The sequence below is a fragment of the Leopardus geoffroyi genome, chromosome B4, assembly GCF_018350155.1.
Source record: "Leopardus geoffroyi isolate Oge1 chromosome B4, O.geoffroyi_Oge1_pat1.0, whole genome shotgun sequence".
Classification (NCBI taxonomy): Eukaryota; Metazoa; Chordata; class Mammalia; order Carnivora; family Felidae; genus Leopardus; species Leopardus geoffroyi.
The window spans coordinates 81,171,554-81,191,219 of NC_059341.1; the positions used below are offsets into that span (position 1 = coordinate 81,171,554).

Below are 19,666 nucleotides of genomic sequence, written 5' to 3' on the forward strand. Positions count from 1 at the left end.
ATTCATTAGCGTGTAAAGCCATAATAGAAGCTATATACTTAAAAAACAGAGGCACACACAAAGCTTTAATTTGGTACCATAATCTGAAAGAAAATTGGACCCAAATTGCTTTATGTCCAGTTAAATCTTGCTACCATCTGAAGAGATAGTGAAATAAAACTGAAACACTTACTTGATGAGATAGATATTCAGTTACTGTGCATTTCCATCTATGGAGTAGAAATATTTCAAAATAAATACACCATGACAATTGAAACTCACTCCATTCCCTATTCTTACTAAACACAAATGACTTATTCCTGGGGTAGACTGAATTACAGTATAAAAGTAGAAGAATTCAAAATTAGTGATTGGGTTCTACTCAAACGCATGGGAAAAGAATAGTTCATTCATTACCTATCAAGCCTTCAGGCATATGATTTGGTGATCTCATTTTTTTTGGAAATGGAAGTATCCAAAGGGAAATGTTTTAAAGGAATCTTTTAGCCACCTACAAAATTAGCTCAAACAGCAGCAGAGACTGAAATCAAGGGAATGTGCATTTGGGAGCAACATTAGGAAAGTACGTATTAAATAAAAATGACAGTATCTTGGGTGTGGGAATTTATCGGGGTGATATGATATGAATTCAGTACCTATTTACCCAGAACGGCCTCTGATGCCTAGGGAAGACATCGGAATACTATTCTTAATGCCAGTTCCTCTGACTTATTACTTTCATTTTCTCTCTTTCATTTCCTTTTAGGTCTCTGCAATCCATTTCGAGTCCCAGTTTCCTATTGATATTATGCCTTGAATGTCAGGGATGACTTCCTCCTAGGCAAAATTAATAGCTTTTTTATTGGTCCCCAAATTTGCCGATGGTATTTGATGTCAGTGGTCACCCCAACTTGAGCACATTCTTTTGGTTTCTGCGATCCTGTACTTTCCTGTTATTAACCAGGGCCAGGGCTAGGGTGAAGAAAGCGAAGTGCTCAGAATGCAAAATTCAAGGAGGCACTCACTCTCAGGGTCATGCGAGTGAAATGTGTTCACACTGAACATGTTTTTGGCTAGTCAAGACCAACTGTATTTAGCACAATGAAAAGAATAAAAGCATTTTGCCTTTATTTCACTTACTGTTTTTCCACGGCAGAACATACGGCAGAGACTTGGGAACACGCATGCCTGAAGCCAGGTTACTCTTATGTTCCATAACTATGTTGCTTGCAGGGCTGCAAAAAGAAAGACAAATTTGCCTATGCCCGCCTATCTGTATTCTCCATGCAGGCACACACAAGACCATCAAAAATGTGTTTTTTGTAATTTGGGGGAAAACAGCAAACTACATTCTGAAATGTAAACACATTTCCATCAAAACATTCTTGCAATTAGAATGATTACTACTTCTCTGAAAAGCTCACTGTTCTGTAAAAGCATTAAGATGGGTCTGACCATTTTCATTTTCCAGAAATTGAGATAAACAGCAATGCCATCTACTGTTCGGTTGTGTGACAGGCTCATCAACTCACTCAACAAATATGAGAGATAAAATGCCAAGACAACCAAACCAAAGGCAACACATCTCATAGGATGGAGGGAAAATTAAAACTGTACTATTAAAATTCATCTTCAAGTTCTTCTATTTTAGTGCACACACACAATAAGGTACACGTGCCATTGTTAACTTATCTTAGGAGCTAAGAAATAAAAATTGATAAGCATTCTATTTGGGGAAAAATGAAGTCTAGCATCTCATTCCTTTATTTTCTAATGCATAAATATTTTCATTTCTGAATATTTGCAATTTGGTCTTGTTTGAAGATGAAGTAGTAATGAGAAATCTTTTTTTTATTTTTATTTTTATTTTTTTATTTTTTTTTTTTTTAAATTTTTTTTTTTTTTTTCAACGTTTATTTATTTTTGGGACAGAGAGAGACAGAGCATGAACGGGGGAGGGGCAGAGAGAGAGGGAGACACAGAATCGGAAACAGGCTCCAGGCTCTGAGCCATCAGCCCAGAGCCCGATGCGGGGCTCGAACTCACAGACTGCGAGATCGTGACCTGGCTGAAGTCGGACGCTTAACCGACTGCGCCACCCAGGCGCCCCGAGAAATCTTTTTTTTAAAAGTTTATTTGGGGGGGAGAGAGGGAGGAAGGGGGGAAGAGGGAGGGAGGAGGGGGGAGGGGTAGGGGGAGGGGGGAGGGAGGGAGGGAGGGAGGGAGGGAGAGGGAGAGAGGGAGAGAGAGAGAGAATATGAGAATGAATGAGTGAATGTGCAGAAATGAGCAGGGGAGACAGAACCCCAAGCAGGCTCCACTCCCTGATCTCATGAACCACGAAATCAAGACCATGACCTGAGCTGAAATGTAGAGTTGGGATGCTCAACAGACTGAACCACCCAGGCTCCCCAGTAATGAGAAATCTTATAGATTTAGATACAAATCAGTGGAAAGAAGAGATGCATTTTCTTCCCTACCCAAAGGTACTCTGGCTTATCCAGTTTCAAGTCACAAACTTTTAAGATTATTTTTCCTTAGACACTAGCTACCCAGAGTAAAACTGATCCATGTGGTATAGCTGGAGAATTTTTTTCAAAGTGTTTAAATACTGTGAACCTAGCAAAAAAACCAAACAGACACAAGAATGTCTCGTACCACTGTCTCCCTTGCTAGGCTATAAGCTAGTATCTTTGTGTTCCCATAGTGATTAACACAAAGCATGTGACTTTTTTATGAACTGAGGAATAAAAAAGGAAAATAACTTGTCAAAACCACACCTAGACTACATTACCACCAAGTAACACCATTAAGGAACGAGATCAAATCAGTCTTTGGTGGCTTCCTTTGGTAACAGAGCACTTGGATTTTGGGAGGCAGTGCTGGGAACGAGACCATTTCATTTACCTGTTGTTGCCACAGTAGTTGGCTGTGCCCCAGACAAATGGGGTGCTAGTCTGTTCCCACAGATCTGCCAAAGAAAGCAAAACACAGTTTGTGGTGCTGTAGTTTATGCTAGTTGAATCTGTAAGGTGGGAAATAATACACCTAAGTTTAGAGAAGCAAGTAAAAATTGATCAAGTACCCTGCCTGACACAGTAGCAGGAATTTAATTGAAGGATATAAACACAGCAACATAAATAATAATAAACGTGCCCAGTAACAACCAAACACAGATGGTACAACACAATTTATGGAAAAAAACAGATGTAAAGAAGTGCTTCTTCCAATCAAGAGGGATAGGCCATTCCACGTGTCTGCACAGTGATACAAATGTGCTCGTTCTGGGGCCCAATAAAAATAATAAGGCATTCTGCACAACATGGTGTGCTCATAAAAAAGGAAAATCTTCCTTCTGTCTAAAGCAAATGACTTGAGAATTTAGACACTGTGAAGAAAAAGACGTAGAAACACTTCACCTTTATCCCAGTCTTCATCGCAAGGAGGGCACTGCCAGGTGCTCTCGGCCAGAGTCTCTTGTCCAAGGTTCCTGGTTTGGTTGACTGCAAGATAATAAAGACTCTGCTGTAAGAAGGGGACATCGCCAATTATGTTAAAAGGGGTCAATGGCCTAAAAGGTTGCAGGGTAGCCTAACAGGTCTTTGTTTCTGAAAAATGGATGCTACAAAAGCTAAACAGAGAGGTCTTATCCCTTTACTGACAGAAGAAAGAGAAGCAGAAACAAAGGCATTTATCATATTTACGGCAATAAAATGATTCTTATTTTTAGACGAATTATTGGTAAAATGGATCAGGCTGTTCAGAAGGGAAAGCAGTCTGACAAACACAACCTGACAACCTGTTACTGATGAGATAAAAAACTCAAAGGCAGAAAGGTATTATTCTTCTGAAATGATGAAAGTCAAAAATCAAGGTGACAACATAGCATAATACATAGCTAGGGCTAACCTCTAGCACTGGAACATTTTAGCTAGTCTTACCAACATCCTGCTCAATACAACTTTTATCGTCACAGCTTGAGATATGGTGGCTGATTTCGGCCCGAGGAACCTGGTGGCGAGCATTGAAGGGACAAGTAGCCAATTTGTTTGCGACATCAGGATGATTCTGCAGAACACAAATTAAGGGGTCTGTCAAAATAAGGTGGTTTATTCTATAAATGACTCCACTAATATCTCTCAATAAACTTGTGGCTTAACTATGGGAGGCAAACTCATGGTAGAAAAGTGAGAGGGAATTATTTATCACTCACACAGACTGTACAGGTGACCTCAAGATCATCAAAACATAAGCTTCTTTGTTAGGATCACAGAGACTGACAACACAGATACTGGGTCAAAAGTGGCTTATACGGAAGGACATGGTGAATTTCGGATTGGGTATTTGAGCCATCTTTCTCAGGGTCACAAGACTCTGGCAGCACAGCCTATAACAGTGGAGCTCTCTGGATGTCTTTGAAGGGTGATATTCAGGAAACGGTAACACGGAAACACGCTCTTGGTCTGCATTGCAGTAGCGCCCCTATTATTGCAATGCAATAGTGCTGGAAAATAGCTGTTGGAAGGGAGCCGCAGAAGCAGCAAAGCAATGGCTTTTCAGATTAACACAGGAACGCTTATTTAAAGTAACGATCCCTGAAATGAGGCTGTGAACAATTTGACCTTTATTTTGGTTATTGTACTGAGGAAAAGCCCAAATGAGGGTCTGTTCTGCTGACCAAGTTTCTTATTTTAAAAAACAAAACAACAAAGTATTTAACATCACCCAAATCCTGTAAGCAAGTATATCAGCAGTTAAGAAATTCATTTATTATTAGAAGCAAAACACGTATCACAAATGATACTCAAAAATGTAAAAATAATGTGAAGGGGGAGGATACTAGAGAAAAACAGAGGATGAAGAAAATTGTGAGGAATTTGTGAGCATTCCAATGCAAAGATTTTTGTGGTGAAAGATTAAGAGCATCACAAGAAGAGAGTTAAAGACAGCGTCTTTTTATCGCTTGGCTTCCTTTCCCAGCAACCTTTACCCTTGGGGCATGTTTGAGAGCCTAGGGAAGGAAGTCATTGTGGTATCTGCTGGTCCAGATTATCCAGGTTCAACTTTAAGGGATCCTTGCTCTAGGGATTCAAAAGGGGTGGAGAAATGATCACCAATGGCATTACAACCATGTCTCCAAGATTACAAGAGAAACACCCTTTAAAGGATGTTAATGCATACATGAATTATATGCAGTTTGGATTAAATACCAAAAATGTTGTCCAAGCAAAAATCCTTGCAGACCTTTGCCCTCTGTATCTGACATCTTGTATTCTAAAAATCCTTTCTAAGTGCCTCAATTAGTATACCAGCATTAAAGTAGTTTACATTAGCTAAGACCAGAGAAAAAACTCAGATGACTTCTCCCCCCCCCCCCCCCCCCGCCAACTCCAAAGACGCTTACTGTTTAAACTTGGAGAAATGATTATTTTTAGGAATCTTTTCTTAGGCTAACCTCTAGCTGTTCAACTTCTCTAACATTGCTAAACACACAGACAAACAAAAAAATAAAAAATAAGTGTATTAAGGCACTCAATCCTTATCAGGACAACGAACACATCAAATTTACAAGCGAAGAGGGATTTCTCGTTGCTAGCAAAAATTAGTGTTTCCTCTGTTTTACAAAGAGTGAAAAGAGCATATAAAGGGTGTTTTGTCACTAGTTAAGGGGGAAAAAAATGAAAACAAGAAAAAAATTTATGTACTCAAGAAATAAATTCCTTTCTATAAATGTTGGTAGTTAGAGTCCTAAAGCAATTCTGGCATTAAGTTAAAACACTTTTGTTAAAATTATACGGTTATTTACAAAATCTGGTCTCTTAAAAGAACTCAGGAGGTCATTGCAAGGCAAATAATGCAAACAATATCTTACCTTTCTGCACTTGATAAGATGATAAGGAAACCTGCAGGCCCTGATCTGGTGGTTTTTATCATAGGGGCATTGTAATAGCTTTTCAGGGTCCAGGGAATCGACTAAAAGAGAGAAAGGTAGGATAAACATAAACCCAACCAGCCTTTGTACAACTCCAGTATTCCAGACACACTGGATTTTTCAACAGAATCTTTAACAATAGAACAAGACAGTCTAATGACAACTTGGCATTTTTAAAAAAGGGTGACTAAACATTTAAACACGAAAATGTAACTCTGAGAAGATAAAACTAACCACCAAATCTTGGGAAGTCTAGCAAAACAAGATATTATGGGATAGCTTTATAGGATATTGATACGATAGGATCTTATTAGTTCATATTTGGTTGTACATAAATTTGTTTTATACGAAGAGCAACAATGAAAACAACAATAATGTTAAATGAAATGACAGCCTCTTCTCCCTTCTAGATGTGCTAATTCAGGGTCATTCTTACCTCTAGCTAGCCAAACCAAAGCCTCCCAACCAGTATGCTAAAGGTCAGAATGGATGGTGTGCCAATATATTGATGGGGGATTCTTCTGCACGTGTGCCCTCTATCCCCCATCAGTCAGTTCTAGGGCAAATTGAGGGTAGTTAATACCCTTTGCCAGCATTCCTGCCTATTTACTAGTATGCCAGGTCGTGAAAATAGTTCATAAGCACTGCTCTAGATCTAGATTTCTTTTTCGTTTGTTTTGACTACTATTAAGTAGTTCCCGATCGTGGTTGCTGCAGACACCTCTCAAACGAAAACAATACCTTTATCAGACAGGTGGTTTTACTTTTTTTATTTTTATTTTTTTAATTTATCTTGAGAGAGAGAGAATATGCCTGTATGTGTGCGCACATGTGCAGGAGAAGAGAGAGAGGGAGAGAGAACCCCAAGCAGGCTTTGGGTTGTCAGTGAGGACCCAACACAGTGTGAGATCATGACCTGAGCCAAAACCAAGGGCTGGACATTCAAACAACTGAGCCACCCAGGCGCCCTGGTGGTTTTACTTTTCATAGTTTGGAACACAGATGAGGAAAAACCAGAATTCTCTAATCTAGTGATTATCAAGTTAGATAAAAAAAAAAACTAAGCTACAAAAACAGAACCTTCTGTTTAAGACAATTGCAGACATATGTGAAAGAAAGCCCCTAACCTAGATCATGCTATTTATTTATTTTTTTTTTTAATTTTTTTTTTTTTTCAACGTTTATTTATTTTGGGACAGAGAGAGACAGAGCATGAACGGGGGAGGGGCAGAGAGAGAGGGAGACACAGAATCGGAAACAGGCTCCAGGCTCTGAGCCATCAGCCCAGAGCCTGACGCGGGGCTCGAACTCACGGACCGCGAGATCGTGACCTGGCTGAAGTCGGACGCTTAACTGACTGCGCCACCCAGGCGCCCCTAGATCATGCTATTTAAAACTACCCTTAGAAGACTATACTTTTGGGGTGCCTGGGTGGCACAGTCAGTTAACCATCTGACTTCAGCTCAGGTCATGATCTTGCGGTTCATGATTCGAGCCCCACGTTGGGCTCTGTGCTGACAGGTGAGAGCCTGAGGCCTGCTTCGGATTCTGTGTCTCCCTCTCTCTTTACCCTTTGCCGGCTCGCGCGTGCACGCGCACACACACACACGCACGCACACACACGCACACCCTCTCACTCTCTCTCAAAAATAAATATTTTTTTTTTTAAAAAGAAGACTATAGGGGCGCCTGGGTGGCGCAGTCGGTTAAGCGGCCGACTTCAGCCAGGTCACGATCTCGCGGTCCGTGAGTTCGAGCCCCGCATCGGGCTCTGGGCTGATGGCTCGGAGCCTGGAGCCTGTTTCTGATTCTGTGTCTCCCTCTCTCTCTGCCCCTCCCCCGTTCATGCTCTGTCTCTCTCTGTCCCAAAAATAAATAAACGTTGAAAAAAAAAATCCATTTAAAAAGAAGACTATACTTTTAGGAATTACCTCTATAGTTACGAAAGAAGTTTCTCTAAATGGATAATGCTACCTGTAGACTTCACATGATGCCCAAGCTGAGCCCCAAATTCTAACAAGCTTGGTTAAGAAAGGAAAATTAAATGGCTAAGCACATTCTGAGTATATTATGAGGACAAGAGGCAACCTAATAAAATGCTGTTGCCATCACTGAAGGCAATGATAAAAGTGAAATCATGTAAACAATTCACATTTGATAAGCAGCTTATAAACCAGGAGACTGCTCTGAAAATCAGAGGTCAGTGGGGAATTGAAACAGGCAGTTTCACTGGAAGAGTGGTAAACATGGAATAGACTGCTAGCCATGATCGTGATGCAAATGAGCCAGAAAGGTGACTTGAAGGACGGGAAGAATAGGCAGGAAAAGTATTAGAGGACAGGCAGGCTTGTTACGCCAACCGGGCTCATCCTGACCAGCAATCTTTTCATATTTCTGAAGCTTCAAGACACCCAGGGAGAGTTTACAGATAGAATTCTTATTAGTTTCTCTTCATTTAATCCATTCCATCATGAGCACATGTCGGGCCATGTCAGCAGCTGACTGACTGGACACACCTTATGACTCGTACACATTATACTGCCCGTACAGTGCCATGCATCAGAGCTGATAATGATGGCTTCCTACCATTAACGCTTTACTTCCTGGCCTCTGGTAACTTAGGTCAGCTCTCAACTGGTTTCTAGATTTGAAAAATTTTATTTTACTTCTAAGTAAAAAAATTTTCATGGTGATAAACAGATACACAGCATAAAATTTGCCATCTTAACCATTTCTAAGTCTATAGTCCGGTAGTGTTAGGTATATTCACATTGTTGTGCAACCAGTTTCCAGAATTTTTTGCCTAGCAGAACTGAAACGCTATACCCATCAAGCAATTCAGAACCAAAATGCTATCCCCATCAAGCAACAATTCCCCATTCTCTCCTCTCCCCAATCCCTAGCAACCAGTAATCCCGCTTCTTGTTTATATGAGTTTGACTATTCTAGATACTTTATATAAGTAAAAGCATAGGGTAGTCTTGTTTAAAATTTTTTATTTTATTAAAAAAATTTTTTTTAATGTTTTAACTTATTTTTCAGGGACAGAGCGTGAGCAGGGGAGGGGCAGAGAGAGGGGAAGACACAGAATCGGAAGCAGGCTCCAGGCTCTGAGCTGTCAGCACAGAGCCCTATGCGGGGCCCGAACCCATGAACAGGGAGATTATGACCTGAGCCGAAGTCAGACGTTGAACAGACTGAGCCATCCAGTCGCCCCTAGGGTAGTCTTTTTTTGACAGGCTTATTTCATTTGGCATAATGTCCTCAAGGTTCACCCATATAGTAGTATGTGACAGGATTTCCTGCACCTATTTTGCTATTTGCTTTTTTTTTTTTTAAGTTTTTATTTACATTTTTAAGTAATTTCTACCCCCAATGTGGGGCTTGAACTCACAACCCTGGGATCAAGAGTTGCATGCTCTTCCAACTGAGCCAGCCAGATGCTCTGGCCCCCTGCCCCCTTTTTTTAAAACTTAATATATCCTGGAGCTCCTTCTATGTCAGTGCATACAAGGAATATTCAAACAAACAAACAAACAAACAAACAAACAAAAAACAAACAACCAAACCGTAACAGGAATATTTTAGTGTTGCATATGGATGTGCCATAGATTTTTAATCAGTTTTTATATGGATGGACATTTAGGTTGTTTCCAGTTTTTTGTTATTATATATAATGTTGTGACTAACAATCTGGTATACACTTCTTTGTGTACCGTATGAGCATTTCTCTTGGACAGATACCTAAGAGTGCGGCATTGAGATACAGGTGTATTTAAAGTCATAAGTACCTGTAATAAATACTATCAAACTGCTCAGCAAAAACTCTGTCTGGCTTTTTGGGAATATAACTTAATTTGGAAAACAGAGTAGGCCCTGTAGATAAGCTGCCTCTAAAAGCACAGACTCAGATGTTCCTTACCCTTGGGTAGGGCCTGGAACCCACGGTGAGAAAAAATGGAGGAAACTTCATAGAAATCAGGACTAGACCCAACAAAAGTATCAACAGCTAAGAGGTACAGCTCCCAAGAAGTAACTGGAGATCTTCTGGAATCTATCAAATTAATTTTTTTTAAGTTTATTTATTTTTGAGAGAGAAAGAGCATGTGTGTGCACGCGTGAGCGCGCGTGCTCGCATGTAAGTGGGGAAGGGGCAGAGAGAGAGGGGGAGAGAGAGAATCTCAAGCAGGCTCTGTACCCTCAGCATCAGCGAAGGGCTTGATCCCAGGAACAATGAGGTCATGACCTGAGACAAACTAAGAGTCAGACATTTAACCAACTGAGCCACCCACGGGCCGCACAATCTATCAGATTAAGGTTAAAATTTAAGGTTGAGAAGGTCACGTATGTTCTAAAGCAGAGCTTCTCAAACTTTAACATAATCCCTAGGCGTTAAATCACTTGGGGACTGTGTTAAAATGCAGATTCTGATTCAGTAGGTCTGGGATGGTGTCCTGACACTGTGCATTTCTAACACACTCCCAAGTGATATTTTTCTAAGCAAAATAGAAACATATGGCTGAAAAAAGTAAAGAATGAGAGACATAAAGGGGAGTTGTTGCTTTCTAATTTAATAGAGTAGTAAGCTTCCAAGAACAAATAGATATTTATCTGCCTATCTCACATGGAATTCCAGGCTTAAATTATAATATTTTAAGAAAAATTAAGGGAGTAAGGAGGGAGCCCTACGGAAGACCAAAGAGAATCAGCTTTCTAGATCAGGGATTCTCAAAGTGTGGTCCTCTGACAAGCAGCCTCACCTGAAATCATGTGAGAACTGCAAATTCTTGGGTCCCAGACCTTCTGAATGAGAAATTGTGGGATTGAGTCCAGCAATCTGAGTTTTAACAAGCTCCCTGGTTGATTCTGCTGCATGCTCAAAAGTCTGAAAACCTCTGATGTAGATATTTAATAAAGACCATTTCCATGTAGTTTCTATAGATCGGTAATAAAGATTCTACTGGACTCTTCCTTGAAGGTAAAATGGAACGAAAACATCCTTTCATTGGAACTTACTCTAAAGACATTCTGAACGAGACAGCAAAGTAAGAAACAAAGCAGGCCCCGCTGACAAGTTTCATCCATTCACTGATGCAGAGGTTCTTTAAACTTGGTTAGGACCTAGAAACCATAGTGCCTTATGGTATCAAGTATGGCATGACACATGAAAAACATAGGACTCTGTCCCTTACTACGCGACCTTGGGAAAGTCAGTTAACCCGGGTTCTATTTTCTCGTAGGTAAAATCTGAACGTTAAATGAAATGATTTTTCAGGTTTCTTTTGTTTTTACGTTTGTATGATTCTAGGTGCTCACTCCCTTTTGACTTCTTGGGCCATCTAAGGTTCCTGGGTCACTTGAGAATTAAGAATTCTTCCTAGGATGTCTTTAAATCCTAAAAATTCAACGGACGTCAACATCATTATGTACACAATATTATTCCTCAAAATAGAAAGAAAACAGGGGTTACTAGCCCCTTGTACTTAATAGGAGCAACTGAAGTCCTGAGAAATTAAAATGCTTCATTTAATAAAAATATAGTTTAACACAGCTGTCCCAACTGTAGCCTTTTCAAAGCTTGATAAATTTCAAGTGTCTTATTTCAACTTTGGGTATTTCTCTACTACCTACCACATAGACATCTTCAGCAGTTTAGGGAGAAATGTGAATTCTTCCCAACACACTAAAAGTCTTGTCAGACACAAAACTATATGTAAAGAATTTAACTTATTTTCTAAAAGCAACAAGAAGTACATACTGTAAGTTTCTTCCATGTTGGAAACGAAGGAGCTGAATCCAAGTGCTGAGGGGGGAAAAAAAAGCAGTGGTTCAGGTAACCAGAAATAAAAATGTACCAAAGGAAGTCCTAAAAAGGGGAGTCGAACTGGAATTGAAGCTACCCAAGTTCAATATAAGAAAGCCTGACTGTCCTGTTCCCCCAAATATTTACCCTCCTTTAAAGCATTCTTCACTACTTTGAAGTATTTTAACATGCTTGCCTAACACACGCTCTTGGAATAAATTCTAGGGCTCACAGACAGTTAAGAAAAACCAAATATGACTACTAATTTAAACTGTATTCAGGTGATAAGGCAGTCTACTTTAAGTGCCATTACAACAACCTGTCACTGTTTACTGTCCATTAGGGTTTGATGCTATTTAACATTAAAAGGGACAAGTCAAGACCACAAGAATACTATTATTTAAACTTTAGGAATAGGGTACTAATTTAAAGCTCTCCTCCCAAGTTCTTTTTTTTTTTTTTTTAAATTTTTTTTTTTTCAACGTTTATTTATTTTTGGGAGAGAGACAGAGCATGAACGGGGGAGGGACAGAGAGAGAGAGGGAGACACAGAATCGGAAACAGGCTCCAGGCTCTGAGCCATCAGCCCAGAGCCTGACGCGGGGCTCGAACTCACGGACCGCGAGATCGTGACCTGGCTGAAGTCGGACGCTTAACCGACTGCGCCACCCAGGCGCCCCATTTCCTCCCAAGTTCTTAAAACAACAGGATGGGCAGACTGCCATTCTTGCTCTCCCATGGGACCTGGGAATGCCGTAAGTCTAGGCCTGCCAGTACACACTTAATGGATCCAATAAGCCCAGAGCCATTCTAGCTTATTATTTCTGTGGCTTTTCCTAAGCACGACTGCGAAGTGCCACACTTATTCCAGTGATGTTTCACCTCCCTTCCCCCTGCCAATCTCCTATGCTAAAATGGATACACTTGGTTAAGTGCCTCCAGTTAGAACTCATTCCCTGTACCACTGAGGGAAAACTTTTGAATGTTAGGACTTAAGAACTGTTCATTTTATGGATAACACAGTAACAAAAGTACAACTCTCCACCAGAAATGTAGACGATTAAAGGATAGGAAATAGTTCTGTAGTTTGGATCCTCTTCCACTGAAGATCTCCCCCTATTTAGTATTGTGATTCAACAAACATCATTATGGGGAAGAACTAAATTTATATAAAGCCATTCTCATAGGAAACTTCTCAAAATTGGCTAGATTTACGGCTATTGTCTCTAGAGCAAGCTCTGCTTTGGCCCTTCATACAATTCTACACCCCTTCCCCCCATTCTATGACATAAGCAGCCTTGGAATCTATGATAGGAAATACAAGTGATCAGCTGGAACTCTAGTTTAGAAATTTGCTGTGGAGCCCATTTCTTAATGACAACTGTTAGCGAAAGTGTTGTAAAAAATATTTTTCTTATCTGGATTAAGAAATCCCGATCTGCCTTTTGACAAGTTTTACTTATACGTACTTTACACTTTTTCAATAAAAAATAAGAGGTTTGGAAGGAAGAACCAAGTATTAGGTTCCTTGATTTTTAAGCCACCGTAAACTTTGGGGGCAGAACGCCTAATTACAGTAGACTAAGGGCCCTGGAATCCGTAGCTTCATCATTCAGCCGTGTCCACTGAAGTATCTTCCGTAACGAACTGTTAACAGGCGATTCTTTACCTTTTCCCTAGTACTAGACCGCGGTGAAATGGACAAATTACGTGAAGCAGTCAAGTTTGGGGGGCTGGATGTAGTCTGAAGCAACCGGTTAAACTCTTAACAGAGATGGGGTCTCAGTAAAACTATCGTTTTTCTTCCTTTAAACGAAACAATCAGAGTAGATTTAAGCAAGGAGACTAAACTCGAGAAGGGGGGTGGGGGAAGGTGGTTAACTTAAAAAAATGGAGACAAATGAGGTAGAGGCCCTCGGGGTGCGCAGTCACAACAGCAGCGCCGGGAACCCACAGTCCCAAGGCTACGGGAGGAAAAAGTAAGGTATTAGAGGGCGAAGGTGTCCCAGCACACTAAAGGGGAGGTGTTCGGCGGCCCCAAGCCAGACGGGCCTCGCCTTCCCTACCTGGTCGAGACACGCTCTCCCCACAGTGGCTTTCTCCCCACCTCCACGCCCCAGCAACGCTCGTTTCCGGCCCCTGACGTTGGAGGGTGGGGCCCCCACTTCCTGTGACGCTGGCCTCTGCTCCGCGGGAGCGTGGGCTGCGTGGACCCTCCTTTCCCTCGCCGTGGGCCCCGCCTTGGCCTCTTCCTGCTCTTCAGGTTCCCCCGCCTCGCGCCATTCTCCTTTTTTAGCCCATCCTCCTGGGGGTCTCCGGAACGGTAGTGGCCTTGCGTGGGTGGAACCGGCCCTGCCTTCCTCGGGGTTCGTGGCGGCCATCTTAGGAAGGCGAATGTGCGCTCGAAGCGGGAATGAGACTGGTTAGGGCCGGCTGCTGGTGGGATGGAAGCCTTGTTGTGTAAGTTATCCAGGTAGAAGTGTAATTTGGATTTTGCGGGGTGGGAAGAGGGAAATCGTAAAGGAGACAAGCCTACAGAAGAGCCTAAACAAACAAAACACCAAGGACAGGAATCTAGTTGTTTTTGTTTAGCAAGCGTTGTAGAATCTTAAAATTCAGAAGTCAATAATAGTAGGTAAGAATGCTTGGGAGGGAGGATGACCTCGTTGGGTTAAAGGGAGTTTTAGAGTTGAGGGGAGAGCTCAATGAAAAGAGTTGGAGAGGTGAAGGGAGCCAGAAAGCTATAACTTGATAATGGAAACCCAAACATAGATTTGTTAGCCCTGTTGTGGAAACTGTGATACACACACACACACACACACACACACACACGCAGTACTTGTCCCTGAAGTGCTTAGGAAAACAGGCCTAGAGTGGATGAAAGGCAAAATAGCAGTATAACAGATGTCAAAAATATGGTCAGGACTGGAAATTTACATTAGGAAGAAATCACTGAGGCCCAAAGTAAGCTGGGAAGGCTTTATGGAAAAAAGGGACTTGTGGTCTTTGAAGGTTAGACAGGAAAAAAGGAAGATGTTGACATCTGTTATGGTAGATCTGGTGATACTATTTTTCAAAACCAAGAAGTAAAAATACGATATGACAAAAATTTTTGTACTGGCCAAAGTATAGGAGGCAGTATGAGAGATCAGTCTGAGTACTGAAATATTGGGATTTTTGAAACATATCAGTGACTTATAGACCCTAAATGTGACTTAGGAGAACTTATCCTGATAGCATGAACTGAATGTGGCTTCAGTGAAAAGGATCACAGATGGGACATTTTATTTTTCCAAGAATACTCCGTAAACATAATTTGTTACCTGTTGTTTTTTGTTTTGTTTTGTTTTGTTTTTTCTTAAGATTATCAGCTCTTGGACTTAGGAGTGTGCATCACAGTCTTTGGCTCATATTAAGACCCTAAAAAGAAATGTGTTGTTAGGCGCCCTGCCCAAGCCGTTCTTGTAGGCTAGTGATTTTTAATCTTGTCTGTACATTCCAATCATCTGGGGAGCCCAAGTTCCCCTTCCAGACCAGTTAATCAGAAAGGGCTGGGCATAGTTATTTTTAAAAAGCTACCCAGATGATTCTAATGTGCAGTCAAGGCTGGGAACCACTGACCTAGGCACTGTTTTGCATTTAGGAAAGCTATTCTTTCACCTGAGTGGCCTGGATAATTCCTGTGAAGGAGGAGCAAGCTGTTATAGTGCTTCTTGAAAGATAATAGCTAAGAATGAAAGCTTCACTGCAAGCCTAGCACAAAGCATTTTAGAGAAAGCTGCTGTTTCGGCAAATCGGTTTCAGATTGTTAACGAATATCTTAAGGTAACCTTTCTGAAATTCTAAACCTCTTAATTTATCACATCATTCATGCAGATTGGTGGGGCCAATGTGATTTGAAGTGAAATGTGATTTTTCAGGCTTCAAATTGCAGTAAGCTGGTAAAATTGTTGACATTGTTACTGTGACCCATAAGTACTTTTCAGATACCTGCAGACTGGAATTTCTGAGGAAGAGCTAGGGCTTGAGAGGACGGAAGGGGTGGGTGGGTTCCAAACCAGAATCCAAAGTCAGGCTTCACTGCGTTCAGTAATGCGTCAGGGTGACAGGATCCTCAGCTGAGAAAGCTGTTCCATTTAGCAGGAGTGAACAAGCCCACCAACTTGTAAACAAACTCCCCCCCCCCCCCAACTTTCAGTGGAGATTTTAAAATAAAAATGCGCCACACATCTATTCTTTCTATTCTTAAATGCTTTGTTCATTCATCTCCAACCTAGAAAGTTCCTGCTTTATCTAAGATCCCTGCTGAGTTGTCTTTCAGACTGGCTTTTCAGCCAGGTTGAATATATTTGAAAAGGGAAAAAAACAAACCAAGGCATTTACACAGGGTTAGTCTAGGAGCTAGAAGCTAGCTAGGATTAATACCATAAACCGAATCTGATCCTGGCTGGTTCTCTCTGATGATAGGCTAGCATTTGTCCTTAAATTATAGATTATGTGTATTAAATTTTTTAAAAAGTTTATTTATTTTGAGAGAGAGAGCATGTGTGTGCGCTCATGCTTGGGATGGGAGGAGCGCAGAGAGAGAGGGAGAGAATCCCCAGCAGGCTTTGCACCGTGAGCGAGGAGCTGGACATGGAACTCCCAACTCACGAACCGTGAGATCATGACCTGAGCCGAAATCAAGAGTCTGGTGCTTATCTGACTGAGCCACCCAGATGCCCCTATAGATTATATTTTTGAACTAATAATTATAAGGTAAAAACAAACACTCTGGACTAACGACTATAAAGACAGATCTGTACCCTAGTGATTAAAAAAACAAATCTTTGTTAGAAAATTAGTTTTCTCAGCTTTTAGGATGGAAGGAACTCCAGTAGTCCTTGAGATTCTTTGGGAGTTTCAGTGTTTGAGGTAGCCCAATAAAACTGAAACTTTAGCCCACCGGAAGACTAAAATATTAAATTTCTTTGTTTCTGGCCTTAGTGCTGTCAACAAAATCCTGATTCTCTTATCTAATTATAGATGCCGGTCAGTAGTTAAGTGCATAATTAAAAATAGGAAAATTATTGGGGCACCTGGGTGGCTCAGTTGGTTAAGCATCCGACTTCTGCTCAGGTCATGATCTTGCGGTTCGTGAGTTTGAGCCCCGCGTCGGGCTCTGTGCTGACAGCTCAGAGCCTGGAGCCTGCTTCGGACTCTGTCTCCCTCTCTTTCTGCTCCTCCCCTGCTCATGCTCTGTCTCTCTCCTTCAAAAATAAATTAAAAAAATAGGAAAACTATTCAATAAATGCAGTTGCAAAATATTTCAAAATGAGAGAGCTATGGGATCATAATAGATGTTCTTACTGATGAGGATAGATTGGGAAGTATTGCTGTAGAGGAGGGTGAAAAGTTGGGCCTGGTTACAATTTTTCAGGGAAAGTAGCAGGGAGAAGTGCTGCCAGCAGGGGGCCAAAGAAAATAAATTTATGTTTAAAGAAGAGTCCCTAGTGGGAGTTTGGATTGAATAATAACCAATATTAAGCTCGAGAAACACAGGATAATAAAGGGTGAATAAAAATAGTGATTTTTAGAGGTCCCTGGGTGGCTCAGTAGGTTAAGCGTCTGACTTTGGCTCTGGTCATGATCTCACAGCTTGTAGGTTCGAGCCCCACATCGGGCTCTGTGCTGACAGTTCAGAACCTGGAGCCTGCTTCGAATTCTGTGTCTCCATCTCTCTCTGCCCCTCCCCGGCTTGTACTCGGGCTCTTTCTCAAAAATAAACAAACATTAAAAAAAAAAAGTAGCTATTTTTGAAAAATTTGTACTTTAATTCTGTGGCTTAATATATAAATGTCATATACCTATGTAATCCACATTGCCTATAACAGTTACCAGTGGGCTTGAGAAATCTCTTCTCTGTGTTTTCCGTGACTTCCAGCTAGTTCTTTTTCCAGGAGTCAGCAACAAATAGCTCCTCACACTGTTTCTGATGCTGGCAGCTAAGATGTAAATTGTAAGTCAAAGTTTGCAAACCATTGTGAGTATCACTTGGCTTATGAACAAATCGGTGAGGAAATGGAACTGCTTAAAAGAAGTTTGTTGTATAGGTGGTAGAATGGCAGAATTATACTAAGGAAATTTTACCCACTAAAAATTACATAAAGGACTAATCTTGCACTGAACAGTTCTAAAATTCTGTCATTCTGATCTGTTATTTTTAAAAACGTCAAATGTTTTATGAGGACTTTAAGATACAAAACAGATGAACATATGGGAAGGGAAGCAAAAATAATATAAGAACAGGGAGGGGACAAAACAGAAGAGACTCTTAAATATAGAGAACAAACAGAGCGTTGCTGGAGGGGTTGTGGGAGGAAGGATGGGCTAAGTGGGTAAGGGGCGTTAAGGAATCCACTCCTGAAATCACTGTTGCACCATATGCTAACTAACTTGGATGTAAATTAAAAAGTAAATAAATTATTAATAAAACAAAAAATAAGATAAAAATAAAAATGTCACCCAAGGGTCATTTTTTTCTCTGAAACCTAATGTTTGCCTGGGATTAAGTTCTTATGTTTTCTTATAGCCTCCTTCCACCCTCCTTCCTTCCTAGCACTTAAACTGTGTATTAGATCAGTGGTTCTCAAAGTGTGGTCCCAAATTGCAGCATCAGTATCACTTAGGAACTTGAGAAAATGCCAGTTCTTAAGACTTACTACAGACGTACTGAATCAGAAGCTCGGGTGAGATGTCCTTTCATCTGTGTTTTAGCAAGGCCTTCATGTGATTTTGATACCCACGAAAGTTGGAGAACCATTGCCTTATACTCTTACTGTCAACATTGTTCCTTTATAACAGACCACGCCACTGTAGTTCTTAACATAGTGTGGCAAGCACAGTAGATACTTGATTATTTTATTTTTTTTTTAATTTTTTTTTTCAACGTTTATTTATTTTTGGGACAGAGAGAGACAGAGCATGAACGGGGGAGGGGCAGAGAGAGAGGGAGACACAGAATCCGAAACAGGCCCCAGGCTCCGAGCCATCAGCCCAGAGCCTGACGCGGGGCTCGAACTCACGGACCGCGAGATCGTGACCTGGCTGAAGTCGGACGCTTAACCAACTGCGCCACTCAGGCGCCCCAGATACTTGATTATTTTAGAGCACAGGTGTATTTTGTCAGGAGCTGTTAGGACAACTGTGAGACATCATCTACCTTGTAAGAAAACGTGGGAAGAAGAGACTAAAATATTGGAGATTTGTCCTTTCCTCGTTTTATACCACAGTTGCTTGGGAAGCCTGCACAGAAAGGTCAAGAAGTATGGACCAACAATAAGATAAAGCTGGGGGACCAATGAGCTATAGTTTGGTACATTATGACATGAGTAATGGGCCTTAGCAATTGTTTCCCCATCATACTGTGAATGTAAGAGTAGAAATCCTAAACATGATTGTAGGGAAGAAACTTCATAGCTAGGAAGGCTTGTTAGCATTACATAAATACAATTTAAATTGCCTTGTTAGGACTTTTTGGTGAAAATGAGTGATTCTGGTTACCAAAGTTTTTGAAAGATTGATTTATTCAGTATAAATATTTAATCCAGGGCACTGAGTCTTCTTTATACCCCATGTCTATATAGATTCTTCATGTTCAGCAACTTTGATTTTTCTTTTTTTTGTAGGCACAGGACTGTTACATAGTCAAGATCATGTCTCTCCTAAAACACCTTATAGTAAAATAATAATAAATCAGAATGAAGGGACATTAAATGGAGACATAAACCACCTGTTATGGGAGTATGGGGGAATAGTTAAGACTTTGGGGATCTAGGCAGGCTTTGAGGCAGTTACTTTGAAACTTTGCCTTTTTTTTTTCCTTTTAAGTATTTTTCCATAAGTTTGTTTACTTTCAAAGCTTTGACCAACTGTTACGTCAAAGGCCAAAAAAAAAAAAAAGTGATATTTTA

General features: G+C 40.8%; 1 protein-coding gene and 2 long non-coding RNA genes across 4 annotated transcripts in view; 2 read left to right on the forward strand and 1 right to left on the reverse strand.

Annotated features, from left to right (window-relative positions):
- Positions 1-1,714, forward strand: part of LOC123592031 — a 19,467-nt gene extending 17,753 nt beyond the window's left edge. The window contains exon 6 of the long non-coding RNA XR_006709561.1: positions 746-1,714. This is a non-coding gene — a long non-coding RNA (uncharacterized LOC123592031). The remainder of the gene's footprint in view (positions 1-745) is intronic.
- GTSF1 (gametocyte specific factor 1) overlaps positions 1-13,889 on the reverse strand; it is a 16,051-nt gene extending 2,162 nt beyond the window's left edge. The window contains exons 1-8 of one of the 2 annotated variants that reach the window (XM_045466825.1): positions 13,781-13,889; positions 11,670-11,714; positions 5,852-5,952; positions 3,921-4,047; positions 3,399-3,482; positions 2,887-2,950; positions 1,120-1,214; positions 173-209 (exon numbers count right to left, since the gene is read on the reverse strand). In XM_045466825.1, the coding sequence (XP_045322781.1) occupies positions 193-209; positions 1,120-1,214; positions 2,887-2,950; positions 3,399-3,482; positions 3,921-4,047; positions 5,852-5,952; positions 11,670-11,685 (504 nt within the window). In that variant the 5' untranslated portion in view covers positions 11,686-11,714; positions 13,781-13,889 and the 3' untranslated portion in view covers positions 173-192. Of the gene's footprint in view, positions 1-172; positions 210-1,119; positions 1,215-2,886; positions 2,951-3,398; positions 3,483-3,920; positions 4,048-5,851; positions 5,953-11,669; positions 11,715-12,759; positions 12,881-13,780 lie in introns of those variants that run through there. The other variant, XM_045466826.1, reaches the window with a different exon arrangement.
- A 191-nt stretch (positions 13,890-14,080) lies between these two features.
- LOC123592032 lies at positions 14,081-15,947 on the forward strand. Its single transcript, XR_006709562.1, has 2 exons — positions 14,081-14,174; positions 15,358-15,947. It is a non-coding gene; the product is annotated as an uncharacterized LOC123592032 (long non-coding RNA).
- Positions 15,948-19,666: the final 3,719 nt, after the last annotated feature.